This window comes from Echinops telfairi, unplaced genomic scaffold (genome assembly GCF_000313985.2).
Source record: "Echinops telfairi isolate 266 unplaced genomic scaffold, ASM31398v2 ScPeMD7_7420;HRSCAF=8458, whole genome shotgun sequence".
Taxonomy (NCBI): Eukaryota; Metazoa; Chordata; class Mammalia; order Afrosoricida; family Tenrecidae; genus Echinops; species Echinops telfairi.
In genome coordinates, this window is record NW_022111320.1 from 44,854,703 (window position 1) to 44,870,576 (window position 15,874).

Below are 15,874 nucleotides of genomic sequence, written 5' to 3' on the forward strand. Positions count from 1 at the left end.
CCTTTACAATTGCTTCATAACCTTTTGCCTGATGGTTTTTGCATTTCTAGGGCAGACCTGGAGAGAGCGGGGCGAAAGGCAGCCCCAGCCCCAGAGGAAGCAGAGTGAGTATCTCCATGGGTGTTCGTGTCCCTCCGGGATGCAAAGGCATTCAGAGCATGCGTGGCTACAGAGTCCGCTGACCCAGGGGTTGGAAACATTAGCTGGGTTTCTCCATCTGGGCACTATTGACATTTTCTGCCCAATAATGCTTTGGTATGGGTGTCCCTGTGAGGCATTGTGGGATGTTGGACAGAGTCTACTCACTAAATGTCAGTAGCCCTCACAGTGCTGCATTGTGACCACTAAGAACTCCTCCACACATTGCCCAAAGCCCTGCGGGGTGATGGGTACCAGAAAGAAAGAAGAAAATGCTCTGACATCGATGACAGTAATGATTGTACGACTCTTCTCAATATGACTGAACCATTGGGTTGTATGAATCATATGGCAATAAAATGGCTTAAAAAACAAAAACAAGGTCAAGGTCCTCTGAAGACAACAAAACACTCCCGGTCAAGGCTGAGCCAGATACAGCCTTTTGGTCCCGTTCTGCCTTCTAGGTGTCTTGGAAGAGACTAAATGATTTTAACGTAAAAGCTTAGCATCTTTGCCAGGTAGCTGGGCATCTTGGAGCTGACGTAAGGCTCTCTGAAATGGATCAACACAGTTCTCCCTCCTCTCCCTTCATGGGCTATCAGTGAGAAAGAAGAATCATTTAGAGGCATTAAGTGCGGGATTGAAGGCCAACCAGTAGCGTCTTGGGAGAGCCAGGCTAACTTCATAGCACACCATGTGATCTCGGAGACCCCGTGGTGCAGTGGTCAAGCTAATCAAAAGGCAGGTAATCAAAAGGTCAGCCATCCAGACCCACCAGCAGCCCCACTCCACAGGAAAATGATGGGAGAATCTGCTTCCCTCAAAACCACAGCCTCTGGTGAGTCAATTCTGACTCCTAGCCGCGCTGTGGACAAAACTCTCCCCGTCTCCGTGGCATCCTCACCAGTCTGGCCCTCCTCACTTCTAAGGAGCACCCGGGCTGTGCTTCTTCTAAGACAGTTTTGCTCACTCCGCATGGAGATCATCTGAAGAGAAGAGGAGGGTCCTAGGGCCTAGCATTTGGTTCAAGAGGGAAGTGGAAGTCTTCAGCTTTATGATCCATTTGGAATCTCCCCATCACTTGGCGGTGGGTGACTTCAGGCCCTTCCCCCTGGGTAGAGAGTGGGCACCCGTGCTTGGATTCCTCTAGCCTGTGTTAATAGCTTCAGAAGTCCTTCCTCCGTGAAAGGAGCTGTAGGTAGGGGTTCGACTCACCGGTCCTCTTCTCCACACGAGCTAATTCAAACGTCTTCAGAGGAAGCAGGGGGACACAGCCATGATGTACGATGTACAGATTTTCAAGATTCAAGTTTCAGAAAAACAACAACAACAACAACAAAACTTTTTGTTCCAATAGTTTGGTAACTCAGCCAAGCATCAATGAAAGCACTTTTTAAAAGGAGAGCCAGAGGTGGTAAGGAGGTTAATATTCCTATTTGGGCAACTCGTTGATTTGTGTCAACTTGCTCCAAGACACGAGGCTCGCTGCCTCCTTTCTGTCATTATCCCCCCTCCCCGCCCCCACCCCCAGCCTTACCTCCTCCTTCCAAATCTCTTTTCTTTGGAATTGAAAAAAAAAAAAAAAAAGGCACTGCGAACCTACAAGAACAGCCTGCTTCTCTACCCTCTCCCGTCTTTCCAACAAAGGACAGGGTGCTCTGAAGGCCAATCTTTCACCCGTTACCGTAGACTCAGCTCCGACGGCAGGGGACCCCTGTGTGTTCAAGCACAGCGGTGCTCCTCTGAGTTTTCACTGCAGAGTGTTCAGAAATAGACCTCCAGACCTTTCTTCCGAGGCACCTATGGGTGGGCTCATCACCAGCCTCTTGTCTGTTATAAATCGGAAGTGTGTACACCCTCCAGGTCTTTCTCCGTGGTCTCCCCACACCAGGAAAGCTTACATACAGCAATAGTTATACTTCCGCGCGGTACCCCGATGAATTACATTCAGATGCTAATTTATTTAATCCTCATAACAGACGTATGTGACAGATACTATTATTATAACATCTATTTTGTAGTTTTTAGAAATGAAAGAACCCACAGCATCGCCCTCCAGAGTCCATGGTCCTACAGGACGGGTTTCTGAGTCTCTAAATCTTTCTGGGAGTGGAAAGCTTCCTTTCTCTCCAGCAGAGCAGCTGGTGGGTTCGAACTGCAGACCTTGAGGTTAGCAGCCCAAGGATTGCCCGCTAAGGCACCTGCACGCCTTTCTGGAAAGGACAAGTGTGGCAAAAATAGCCTCTAGATGGCGAAGCTGATCTAACTGCATGAAAACGCTCCTGGCCAAGTGCGACAAATTTCCACTTCAGCCATCAGCTGGGTTCACAGGGACCTCTTCAGATCCTTACAGAATACCAGTAAGCTGGACTCTAGTGGCCCGTTTGAAGTCCTGTATTTGAAATACTGTTTCACTCACCCCCAGAGGCAAGTCAGGAGGCCTGGACACAGAGAGGTAGAGATGGCCTGGCTGGTGCCCACCTAGGGAGTCTCTGATTGACAGAAGTCTCTGGTGGTGCAGGGAGTGAAGTGCTGGGCTGCTAGCCGAAAGGGCGATGGTTTGAATCCACCGAGCAGTTCCCTGGGAGAAAGGCGAGCTAGTCTGTTCCCATGCAGATTCACAGCCTCAGAAAGTCCATGGCGCGTTTCTCCTGGGCCCTCTGAGGTTATTCTGTGTCGGGATCTACTGAGACAGCAGTGGGTTTGGGAGGTTTGCCGGAAGGGGGAGAAGTGGACAGCAGGTTCTCCCGACAGCCTCCTGATAATTGTCAGAGGTTGTCAGACTGGGGCTGGGCTGGTAGTGACTTTTAGATTGGTTGGCAATCAATCCCCCAAATGTTAGTTTGTCATGGAGCGCCCCATGTGTAAGCCCCTCAGGGAAGCCGTTTCTATCCATTGCTCATTTTTCATGTCATCCAGAGCTGTAGGGACTGCTGAAGAACTCCCCCCCATCCAGGCACCCCCATCCAGATACTAACATGTCATCTTTCTGTTGTTGTTGTTCTAGGGGAGAGCAGGCCAAAGGGGGCCCCCAGGTCTCGAGGTAAGTTTCCTTAGCCCCTGTCCTCTCTGGCAGGAGGGAAGAAGATTGCTCACATGCAAATGGTGGTGGTCATGTGTGAGCAGGATCCCCAGATTTGGGGGGAAACACGAGTCCCCAGAATTTCAGCTGTCCAGGACCAGGGCAAGGCTGACCTGAGGCAAAGCCTCTGTCACAAATACTTCCTGGGAAACAGAGCCCGTGCCCGGTCTCTCTGTTGAACTGTTTTTGCTGACACCTGGAACCCATGACAAAGGGAGTGGATGTTTTCATTCAAATAATAAGCAAGTGAAACACGAAACCAAGACAAGCAAGCAAGCAAACATGGGTTCATTCCTTAGAGAGCGAAAATCCTAAGGAAAGCAGAAGGGACCTTGAGGCCAAGCGCCGTGAGTTAGGCGACATAACACCTTGCGTATAGGGGCAGGGCTTCCTTGGAAGAATTCTGTTCATCAGCGCAACCAGCTGTGATGGAGTGCATGTTCATGGGCGGTGAGCCGGCGCCCGCGTGACCTAGACAGAATGATGTAGGTGCTGTCTTCACTTCCTAGGGCCAGAATTAGCACAGATACCTGAGATTTCACAGAAATATCAAGACGAGAACTTGAGTTTCCCACGGCTCAGGAGGCTACAAGTCTGGATGCAGGGTACCAGGAACAAGTTCTGGCGCTAGAGCCTTGTCTCAGTCGTCACAACCCTGACATTCCATTGTTCCTTGGCGTCTTCTCATGGCGTCTCCTGCACCCACCCCATTTGTTCTCGCCAGTCTTTGCGTCTTTGCTACTTATTAACCACTCAGATGTTATTCGCTTCAGGGCACACCCTACAGTGGCAAGGCCTCACTAACATAGCAAGGGATGCCTATTCCCAGACAGGATTCCTTCCATGTTTAAAGGGGTCAGAACTCCATGACAGATTTGAGGGGGAGTGGGGGAGGAAGGATACATTTTAATTCATAACAGGTATCATGTAAGGAAAATCTCCATGGAAAATTCTAACCCTGAAACCTCTCATTCATCAGGGGCAACCAGGAAGTTCTGGACTTAAAGGTGCACCAGGAAATGAAGGATTACAAGGACCACAGGTGTGTTGAGAAATATTGATAATGGATGCTGAATTATCCTGAGTGGAAGAAGGCAGATAGTTCTGCAAAAATAAAAAATAAAAAAGGGAGACACGTTTAATCTGTTCAAGTGCCCTTCCTTCCTCATAGTCTATATCTTTGGAATTCCACATTGCCCCCCTTTTGAGACTGTGATTTTGCTTAAGCTTGCTCCCACATTGATTACCTTCTTGTAGAGGAAAGAGATGATCTTGTGCTCAGCTGATATTGTACCTGCACAGTATCAGAATTTTAGGCAAATAATGCATGTGTTGTTTTGGGTTTTTTGGTTTTTTTTGAAATCAAAGAACTGCCCCCCCCCAATGTATTAGTTTTCTATTCACTGTATGGGTTATATTCATGTGCGGGTTAAATAAATAATGCATTATTTTCCCCCAAACACAGAAGTAATAATACAATATTATATGGGGAAAACACAATAGTAATAATAAAATATTATACCTGATACTGTATTCATTCATACATCAATATCAGGATGACATGCCTGAGGAAACATAGTTCATTCACTCACCTAAAGCAAACTGCATAGGGAGTGACCGTCCTTATTCCTGGAATATCACAGATCGACTTTATGTCAACCATTCCCATTTGGCCAAGGTCACACCATCGTTTACATGGGTGTCAGAACCCAGCGCCTCTCTGTCTTCTCTCGCCCCTGCCAGAAAGACTCTGGGGCCACACCCGGAGGATGATCTTCTAACCCATGTGTTTTTAGTGTCCAAGATCTTACGGAAGCCATTGTATGCCTGGATTTGTCTGGAGGGCCCTGTGTCAATATGCCTATTCTGAGGCCTTCCCAGAAATCAATTTTTGTTCTAGAAAGTTCCAAGTGGTTAGCAGTAAACTGAGATTTGGGATTCTCCTGAATGGTTCTGGCATCCCTGAACCAGGCCACCAGCTAGCGGTCCTCTAGATCAATTGGCCCTGAGACCAGTCTGTATCCACTCTTGGGTCTTCAGGTGAGAGTAACAGGTGCCTCAAAGATTCTAGGGTCCCTTTGACCCTAAGGGCCGTGAGTCTGACAAAAGAAGACCTGTGTGTTATATGAGCTAATCCATTGGCTCTAGCCACCATTTACACGGGGCAACCAAACCTGAACCTATTTCCTGCTGGGTGCTTTGGTGATGAGAAACCATACAGAGGCATCTAATTTCTCCTTCGATGTAAGAGAACCACCTGAGAACCCATGAATTTATAGGTAAATGTGGTAGGAAAAAAATACTTTGATTCCTTTCATTGGAATCTGCTGCTAAATGCCCTGTGTCCTCCCTTGAAACAACGCTACTTTCAAGTTTATGCCGTGACAAGCCCCCTCAAGGATGCCACCTGACTCTTGCTCATGTCTCATTGTCTAAGAGCTTGCTTCTTCCTCTTGGTTCTTCCATGTCATTTAGAGATGGTGGCCATCCATGCAGGGAGGAATCCCTTATCACATCAGCACCACTGAGACCTTAATCACATCAGCACCACTGAGACCATCTGTCCCCAGTTCTTCTTCTGACACATGGTTCATCTCACAGTTCAAAGTGGGCTTTCAGCCTTGGGTCGGAGCATTGCATTTCCACGGGGGTGTTTAAAAAACAAGAACACAGATTTTTTCATTGATGACTGACATGACGTTCTGTTTGTTACTTTGTCACCACCACAGGGGCAAAACGGAAATCCTGGCAGGAAAGGAGAAAAGGGAAGCCCCGGGTTTAAAGGACCTCAGGTGAGCCAGCCAAGAGGCAGTGCGGCCAAGGGCCCCCAGCCTGGGTGTACTTCTTACCAAGGCAGCATCTTCCTCTATGGTTTATTTTGTATGTTCCACCTACCATGTACTTCATTTGGGACTCACCGGGGGCACATGTCACGGCTAGCTCATGACATAAGCACTCTTCTTTCTCTTCCCCTGAGTTTGACTCCAAGGCACAGAGCCATTTCATCAACCTTGATAGATAGATAGATAGATAGATAGATAGATAGATAGATAGATAGATAGATAGATATAGATAAAGCATTCAGAGGAATAAAAACTAGTTCAGACTAAAAAACATTTCCTCCCAACCTGATCTGTTGTTCTAGCTTTTGTGACTTTGGGGAATGAAATGTACCACTCAAGTCTCCATCGATGACACCTATTTGAAAGCGATTCTGCAAAGATTTCTTGCTCTCCAAAGCTAGCGGACTTCTAACTTCTTATCTCCAATGAACTATCTGAATGTATGGGCTTCCCGAGTTTCTGATCATGAACAAAGAGCCCTGGGATGCGAAGGGATTCGGATGGGAATTTCTCCAAGCCTATCCTGCCCTTCACCTCAGATCATGAGGTTTCCAGAAGACCAGGCATGCTTGCACATGCTCAGTTCTCCTCCCCACAGGTTTGGGAAAGACACCCAGGCTCAGCGGTAGATCAGGGCATTGAAATGTATTCTGCAGCCAAGCCTACTGTACACATGGCCCAGTGGTCAGTGGTGGCAGAGACAGCAAGCATCTTGTTCTAAGAAAATCAGTGCTGAAATGAAATGAACTGTGCTCAGTAAAGGGCGTGTTGTCTGTCTCGCTGAGGCACCATCCAGATGAATGGTTTCCTTGCACATGAAGATCCTTGGTCCTCTAACCAGGACTGAAGCGCTCAGTAGCGCTGTGGGTTACCAACCAAAAGGTCAGCTCTTCAAACCCACCAGTTGCTGCTGGGCAGAAAGCTGAGGTTGTCGGCTCCAGTAAAGATTTCCGGTCTGGGAAAAACCTAGCCAAGGTTGTGGTGACTCGAAATCGAGTCACTCACGGTGGGTTGGATTTGGGATTGCTCTGAAGTAAAGCTAAACCTGGGTAGGTGCTTCTGCCCAGCTGTCTCTCTCTCCCTGGGTGGCTGGTCTCCTTGGAAGGAGGTGTCAAGGAGTTCTAGGAGCTGCCATGAAGAACATGTAAACTCTTATGGGGTCCTCGGAGAGCAGCTGCAGCACCCCCATCTGTGTCTCACGTTTCCTTTCAGGGTTCTCTAGGACCCGCGGGACCCAAGGGGAGCGACGGAAGACCTGGACTATCGGGCAAAAAAGTAAGTGTTATTCCCATCGGTCGTCCGGCTTCAATCGTTACACCGTAACATAACGATGCCTACTAGAGCCTTCTCAAAACGAATGGTTTAGCTTCGCTAGGAAAATAATGTGTCTGTCTGCCTTGAGCATGGTGCTCTTTTAGGAACTATCTCTATGCGGTCAAACCCTAGTGGCTCCGGGGTTATGTTTTGGGCTGCTAACTGCTGGGTCAGCAGTTCGAAACTACCAGCTACCCCACAGGAAAAGACGAAGCTTTCTGTTGTAAAGATTCAGAGCCTCTGAAGCGACAGGAGCTGTTCTCCTCTGTCCCGAAGGATGGCTGAGTCCGAAGTGACAGCTGTAATGGAGAGCAGCGTGAGCCTTAGGGAGCAGTGACTCTATGTCAATGAGGAGCTGGAAGAATATTGTCCAGGCCGCTAAATGGCAGCTGAATCGGTCTCTGTTTGGCTCTGTACCTTCTCAACAACAACCATCCAATGAATCAAACGATCACAACAAATAAAATACTAAGAACTAAGGATCCGTGGTCACCCTCTGAGTTCCTGGACTGTCTGTTCTCCTCACAAGAGAATGCAGGCCCCCAGCTTGTCTGTCCTCCTTCCATCGGCCACCAGCTCCTGCGCCCTCCCCCTTCAGGGAGCACCGAAGTTCTGACTTCTTCAGGAAGCTGCTGCCTCACTCCAGGCAAAGCGAGACGGGGTGACTCTTACCCACCAGGAAAGGACGCGGAGAATCTCTTTCATTCTGAGCATGTGGACAGTGGTCTCAGGGTGGGGAAGGCGAGGAGGGGTGCAGGGCCCACCGCTTCTCTTTGTGCACGCGATCCTCTGTCTAACTGCTCCCGCCACCTCTGAGGAGCCTCACATGAAGGTGGTCAAGGAGGAAACCATTGACCTAGACAAGACCTTGCTCCCCTGCTCAAACATTTCTGCAGCTCCCAGGCTTAAAGCTTGAGAGCCCTGAACTCCGGAGGTCCCTGTGCCTCATTTAATGCTCTGCTGTGTCCTTCTGAGCATTTGTAATAATTTCTGAACAAGGTAGCTATATTATCATTTTGCCCTGACCCCGTGAATTAGCTGGTCAGACTTGCCTATCCCATGACCCTTAAGAAAAATCTCCAAATGTTAAAGTAACTCACAGGAGCCTTCACGTTGACCTATTTCATTTACAGTTCATCTCTCTCCTGTGCTCCATACCGTGCAGCCCAGAGCCCCTGTGTGCTGATCTCTCAGTTCCTAGCACATGTGCGCCTGTCCTGGTGTCTCGCCAGAGCCTTATGTCTACCTGGCTCAGCCACACCTCTCCCTCGTCTTTGCCTGGCCTACATTCCTCACCCTTCAAGCCACAGCTTCCCTGCCCTTGGCCCAGTCCTTCCAATTGAGGTTCCTCATCTCTTTGCTCCAACGGCACCCAGGCTTCATCACACAATATTATAATTACTCCTCTCACTGTCTCTGCAGACTACACTGGGTGAGGGTGGGACCACATCTGTCATGGTTAACGCTCTTCATTAATGATAGGACAGCCTATCATTTTAAATCACTGTATTGGGGGCTCTTACAGATATTATAAATGGGCAAATACATCTGCCAATGAATCCACTTCCGGGACAGTTCATTTCCCACTGTCCCTTCCTCTTCAGTCCACGCAGAGTAACGGGAAATAGGTTCTGGAGTCCACCCTGTATATGCTAGAGATAGTACCTGTTGCTTTTGAAACTGAACCCACAACAAGACAAAATAGACCCACTGCCAGCAAGTGGAATCCGACTCACAGCAACCCTGCAGGACAGAGTTGAACTGCTCCTTCATGTTTCCGAAGCTGTGAATCTTTACGGGAACAGACAGCCTCATCTTGCTTCCAAGGAGCAGTCCATAGGTTTGAACTGCTGACATTGTGATTAGCAGCCTAATGCATAAGTCACAGCACTGCATTATTTCTCAACCGAACCCCCCTTTCTTACTGAGCACTAACAATGGCCCCTACTGACTACAATGAGATTCCTCCTCTAGTTGGAAGTCAACCGTGATTTTACTGATCTGAAGCAATTCTTATCTCACCTTTTAGGGAGAACCTGGACTTCTTGGTGGCCCGGGGTCACTTGGACCACCCGGACAAAGAGGAAGGCAGGTATGGTGCTTGCAGACACTCTGCCCCAGCTCAAAGTGCTCGGATCTAGGGGAATTGATGTTACCAGACTCAACACCTGAGGGAATGAAGACCTTTCTGCATCTGAGAGGTTGTGGGGGTGAGCATTTCTCTATCCCACTGGACCTGCTCTATAGCTAGACTGTGGACCAAGAGAGAATGAGGTGGGGAAGTGGGATTCATGCCGAGAGGAGAGTGGACGAGTTAAAACAGGGCATTTCTGTGGGATCCAGCCCCACAAGCAAATGGGTCCTTAGGAGCTGGGTGTGCTATGAAGGAAAAATAAACAAGACAGAAAAGAGCGGGCACAGGAGGCTGTCACCCCGATGGTGGAATCAAGAGGAAGAGACCAGTTTATTTCACAGAGAGTTTATAGATTGGCTTGACAGGCAAGCCTCTATTCGGCACATATGCAACAGATGGGGCCAAGGGCGAATCTGCGATATCCTGAGTTCTTTTAGGAGGACGCACCTCAAAGGAAGGGTCTGGCAGGTGAGGGAACGAAGGAGTCAAGTGGTGTCCGTCTCTCATTAAGAAGAGTAAACGGAGCAGCAGCCGATGCTTTTGGGAAGAAGCATCCTCTGAACAGTGTGTGCGAGAAACCGGGCGTTTGTAGGAGGCACCTTCTCCTTTTATAGCGGCTATATGTGAAGAACATGCTTCCTGGAGAAGTACCATCTATACTCGTGTATAAGCCAAGTTTTCCAGCACATTTTTAATGCGTGGTTTTTGGTGGTAAAATTAGGTGCTTCGGCTGCTATTCAGGTGGGCTTATACTCGAATATACACAGTACATGCATCTGGCTTCCTCTGAAAGCACAGTTATAGGAGGAGAATACATCATGATGAGTACCAGGCAATTAAGGGACAAAGGCGAAGCCGACTCCTAGCATTATAAAGACAAATGGAGGGTGACTGCTTTTAAAGGTAGGAGGCATCAGTCCTGAAGAGCTAAGTAAAGACAGCTTTACATTAGCATCTTAAAGGAAGGCAGTTTTGGAGAGAACACTTTGGATCTGGAGGGAGCCTGTTAGGTTTTCTTCTCTATCTTGGGCAGTGGAAATCTCTCAGTAGAGCCAGTCTTCCAAGCCCTGTGCTTACGCGTGTAGAGATTAGGCTGTTCATACGCCCATGGCGCTTCTCAGTTTCCCACACATTTCAATAGTTCCACATCAGTGTGGCCTTATAGATGCATGTCAGTGGATCACAAACCACGCATTTCCCCCTCTCCGTCTTTCAAGACCCCGTGAAAGAAACAGGCCTGACACTGTTCTAGAGCCTTCGGCCGGGCCAGTGTCTCGGTTCTTGGAGTGGCCCATCGAGGGACACTTTAAAAAAAAAAAAGATATTTCTAGTATGGAAGGTATGTATAGTTATTGTTGTAAGCATACTTAGCACACACAAAAAAATGAAAAATGGGAATTAAAAGAAGATACCCAAGATCCCACCATTTTGAGATCTTCACCACAAAGTCTTAGAGATATCAGAAATATTTGCAAGATATTCTGTTTATCCCTCTCAGCAGTACACTGTGTACAAAGTTCCACGTCACGTGTTTTTCCTCAGTGTCATCGTAATAGCTTAAACATGTTCTACTGAATTTATGTCCTTTAGCTGACCTGTCTCTTACTCTCTCCTTTGTCTTACCCCCAGCTGTCACAGATAATGTTCTTGTACTTAACTAAACTGGGGGCAAACTCATAACAAATTTCTACTTAGAAATTTCCAGAAGTAGCACAGCTTTGTCAAATTATATATATATAAATACATATCTTAACCCCTATGGTAATCGTCCCTCTTGAAAGACTCTGAGTTGGGGGAATTCACACCAAAAACAAAACACTCACATGTTACCCAAGAGAGGGATCACTCTGGGCACCCATACCAACAGTGGGTTTTGTCCTTGTTCTTTTTTATAATCCTATCGTTTCTAATTTTATTCACTCAAAAATTGATATCTTGTTACGAATTCAAATTCCATTTATTTGGTGACTTGTAAGGATGAACATTTTCCCATAGATCTTTGGCTATCTATGATTATTATTTGGCATATCCCTCACCTGTCTTTAGGATCAGCTTGTAATTCCCCAAGTAAGTAACTGCCCAGTTTCCAGAGTCCTGGTGGACTGTCTCTCTGCACCATATGGCGCTAGAATGTAAATCTTATGATCCAGCCTCAAAGGAGGGATTAGTAGCAGAGCCTAAATTGTAAGAATCCAATTTGCAGAAGTCTGTGGATGACAGTGGGCACCCAAGACTCATTTGTGGGAAGACATAGGAAAGGAAATGAGCCTCCAGTGAAGTCCCTCTACCCACAATTGAAGGATGGAAGGACAGTGGTTACTAGACAGGCTGCTTTGGAGAGATATGTACAGAAGGTCAAAGGCATGAATCTGACCTGAACAGTTAAGATCTTGTCAATTGATCCTCCCTCTGATGCAGGCTGGGCCTGATTTGGTTTTCAACATTTTCTGTATTTTTGTTTTGTTTTAGTTTGTTCGTATTAGGGTGTATCTTAGAGGTGTTATGTCACTGGAAATGAGCCTCTTGAAGTTGTGCTACATGTTTTTCTGTGTTTTGGGGTGTGAAACCCAGGATTGATAAACCTGTAGGGACAGCAAGTAAAATAAAGGTTTTGGGGGGCAAAGGATGGGGGCAAAAGGGAGACAATGATGAGGAGCCCAGAAAGGAAAAGAATGTTGGAAATTGAGTGTGGCAACAATTGTACAATTCTGCTTGACGTGATTGAACTATGGAGTGATACGATATATGTATGAACCCAAATTAATAATAATTTTTTAAAAATAATAAAGGAAAAGTCAGCAACATCCATGTCCCCGGGGTTCAAGTTCACTGATTAAGGCCTTTCCAATGTGAAGGCGGTTTTCTCCTGACACCATAATCTCCCCGGTACAGATTAGAATTAATTTTCAGTTTGGAGAAAAATGAAATTAAACGTAAACTGGTGTGTTCACAGGGAGATTATGGCCTCCCAGGCTATGGTCAGATGGGACGGAAAGGCGTAAAGGTGAGTATGGGGTGGGGGGGATTCTTATTTTTAATTTATGAGTCAAACCTAAATAATTTAAAGAGATATGAACATATTATGACAGTGATATGCTGATTTGCTTACCTTTTCTGCTGCAAATTTTAGGGTTCACGAGGATTCCCTGGAGATATGGGGCAGAAGGTATGTGCACATGACCTTTTGAAATAACTATAATGTTTACCTTCTAAGGACTGAAATAAGCCATTAGATACAATTGAAAGATTGCTTAAAATGAGGCAGAGCACACTTCCCATGGGTTACCTGAGGAAAGGGTGCTGTTCAGGTCCTAACCATCTTGAAATCCCAAGATAGTGAGTGTCTTATCCTTCATTGCCTGATGCGCCTTGCCTTGAAGGCTAGTGTTTTATTTTTCACTCCTTGTTGGGTTGTTCAGGTGGGAGGGTACATCAGTCTCCGATCTTTCACCTTGGCAGAAGGAGGAAGTGCAACAACACCTATGAACTCAGTGAGGTCAGACGAGTAAAAGAGACAAGAAACTGAAATAAGTAGGGAGCTGCAAAGCAAAACCCCAAACAAACTCCCTTCCATAGAGTCCATGCTGACTCACAGCCACCCCCTGCGGGTTTCTGAAGCTGTAGCAGTTGATGGGAGTAGAGAGCCTGGTCCACATGGGGTCTCGGGATCTGGGGCACACGTTTACCTGACCCAGAACACTTCCCACCACATGGCCGTTACTCACACTCTAGCCACAGCCTTCACGTTTCCTCCCTAGTAGTTTGTGTTTCCGTTTAGCACCTCTGGGCCTAGGATGGTGGCAATTTCTCTACTGAATCACTCCCTTCCTGCTCCCCACCTTCTCTCACTGACTCCTGCTCTCTCGTCAGGTCTCAGCTCAGCAATCACCTCTCCCCGGAAGCATTCGCTGCATCCTTCAGATACGACAACGTGCCCCTCCTCTGGCCTCCCATGTCACTTGTGCTTGTGATTGTTAGGGGCCGTTGAATCAGTTCCAACTCACAGTGACAGCAAAGTGGAAGACTGGCCAGTCCGGAACCTCCCTCTAATTGTTCTTAGGCTTGAGCCCATTATTGCAGTCACTGCAATAAAAATCCATCTCATTTCAGGCTTTCCTCTTTTTCTCTGCCCCTCTACTTAGTACGTCCACTGTCCTTTCTTCGTACCCTCTATCTACCACTTACTTATCACTTACCTCTGACTATTTCACTGATTCCCCGCTATACTGGGAGTGCCTCCAAAATATATCCAGAAGTGAATCCTCCATCTCCATCCTGACTCACCTGTCTAATTTTGAGCATAGCGACCAGCCCAATGGGCCCTTGTTGGGCAGAAATGGTTGATCAACAGAATTGGGACTCAATGGTTCAGTCGTATTTTGTGGGATAAGAAGTGACAACAAGAACATTCGAAGGTTAAAAGCCATGGAAAATCCTCACCCCCCCATGAGGGGATTCAAAGAAGATTCTCTTCATAATTGATGTTTTAGGCTGCATAAAGAATACATCTGTGAGTTGAAAGACAAGGCGGAGCATATTATATTAATTCTGCAATTCATGTCTCTCACCAGCATTATGGTGTACATACTATGAGCAAACATTGACAAGCCGAAGAGTCACCGGATAATTTATGCCCTCACAAAGTAGCAAATCTTCTAGAAGATACACTTTCTGTCTAAACAGATGACCCTCCTGGTGCTTCTCTAAAAATAAGACGTCGTCTTTTTTAAAGACCGCTGGTGATGAGGCAGTAGGCTTTTGAAGGAGTCAGTCTTCCAGGTCACTTACCCAATGTGTGATACAAGAGACTGGACTCCTGACCTTTTACGATGGCTTCTACTTCCAGTCCAAAGTGGGAGAAAGTCCTTGATTGCTATGGTAGTTATATCATCTGCTGTCAATTTGAGAGGATTAAGAGTGAAGGGGTGGAGTTTAGCCTGTCAATCAGGTCGCAGCTGGATGACCTCATTTGGAGGTGCTGAGGAGATAAACAGTTCGCTGGAGGCAGGATGCAGGCTGACTCCCTGGGAGACATTGCAGCTGTGAAGAGACATGGAGCTGCACTAGTGCCCTGAGCTGGAGGAACCACATGGAGACCCCTGCTAGCGCTGAGATGCTTATACCACCACTGGATCCACAAGACTTTCCACCCACTGGCCTGTGATCTTCCTGCAGTCAGTGTCATTGCATGTGTTGCGTGAGTCTGAAGAGCAATTTACGGAGTGGTATCAGACATATGGGCTAATATCTGACTTATGGACTTGATCTGGACTGGGCTGGGATGTTTTCTCAATATTCAATTGTTGTTGTATATAAAGCTCTTTCTTATACACATATGGATGTCTATAAGTTTTGTTTCTCTAGTCTACCCAGACTAACACAACTGCCTTATTTCATTCCTAACTCTCTGGATAGTGCTTTAAATATGAATAAACTAGGTATTTTCGACAGACTTACTCCCGGAACTCTGCTGAGGCAGTTCGTGGGAGGATATAATACAATTTTGTTTCTGGGAATGATGAACACCTCATGACCTGAACGCTGTCTTCTCCCCCTTTTCATTCCCAAACCTTGTCTCTCCTTTCTTCTCTCCTACATATCATGAATAAGTATTCCTTCCAGAACTTGAATTATCCTAGTCAACACTGAATTTAAAGTATCTTCCTTAGGACAGCTTTTCTTGCTCCCCTCCCCCATCATATACCCCCAGCTAGCTCTGGATTGGGGTTAGATAACATTTTTCCCCTGATAAGGTCCACATGCTTTTGTTCAATTCTCAACATTCTCAATCACCCAAACCCCAGGAGGGCCCTAACTTAAACACTCTCCCCCTTTAGCCTACATGGAAACTTTATCTATCTATCCATAGTTATCTACAGGTAGGATTGATGCATTTGAGTTATGGCGCTGATGAAGGATATTGAAAGCCCCATGGTCTGCCAAAAGAACAAACAAAACAAAGTTGTCTTGGAAGAAGTGCAGCCAGAATGCTCTTTAGAAGCAAGGATGGCCAGGCTTTGTCTCATGTACTCTGGCCGTGTTGTCAGGAAAGACCAGTCTCTGGAGAAGGGCATCGTGTTCGGTACAGTAGCGGGACAGTGAAAAAGAGGAAGACCTTCGATTAGCTGGATTGACAGAGTGGCTGTATCAATGGGCTCAAACAGAAGAAGAATTGTGAGGCTGGCACAGAGACCGGCAGTGTTACCTTCTGTTGTTCCTCAGGTTGCTAAGAGATGGAACTGACTCCATGGCACCTACCAACAACAACTTCTATCTGCCTATCTCTCTCCGTCTGTCTGTCTGTCTGTCTATCTGTCTATCTATCTATCTATCTATCTATCTATCTATCTATCTATCTATCTA

The 15,874-nt window shown here is 46.8% G+C and overlaps 1 protein-coding gene across 1 annotated transcript in view; it reads left to right on the plus strand.

Moving 5' to 3' along the window:
- Window positions 1–15,874, plus strand: part of COL6A5 (collagen type VI alpha 5 chain) — a 149,102-nt gene that overhangs the window by 62,066 nt on the left and 71,162 nt on the right. Inside the window, exons 16-23 of the mRNA XM_045297696.1 lie at window positions 51–104; window positions 3,146–3,181; window positions 4,200–4,262; window positions 5,950–6,012; window positions 7,276–7,338; window positions 9,407–9,469; window positions 12,465–12,515; window positions 12,642–12,677. Of these exons, the coding sequence (XP_045153631.1) occupies window positions 51–104; window positions 3,146–3,181; window positions 4,200–4,262; window positions 5,950–6,012; window positions 7,276–7,338; window positions 9,407–9,469; window positions 12,465–12,515; window positions 12,642–12,677 (429 nt within the window). The remainder of the gene's footprint in view (window positions 1–50; window positions 105–3,145; window positions 3,182–4,199; window positions 4,263–5,949; window positions 6,013–7,275; window positions 7,339–9,406; window positions 9,470–12,464; window positions 12,516–12,641; window positions 12,678–15,874) is intronic.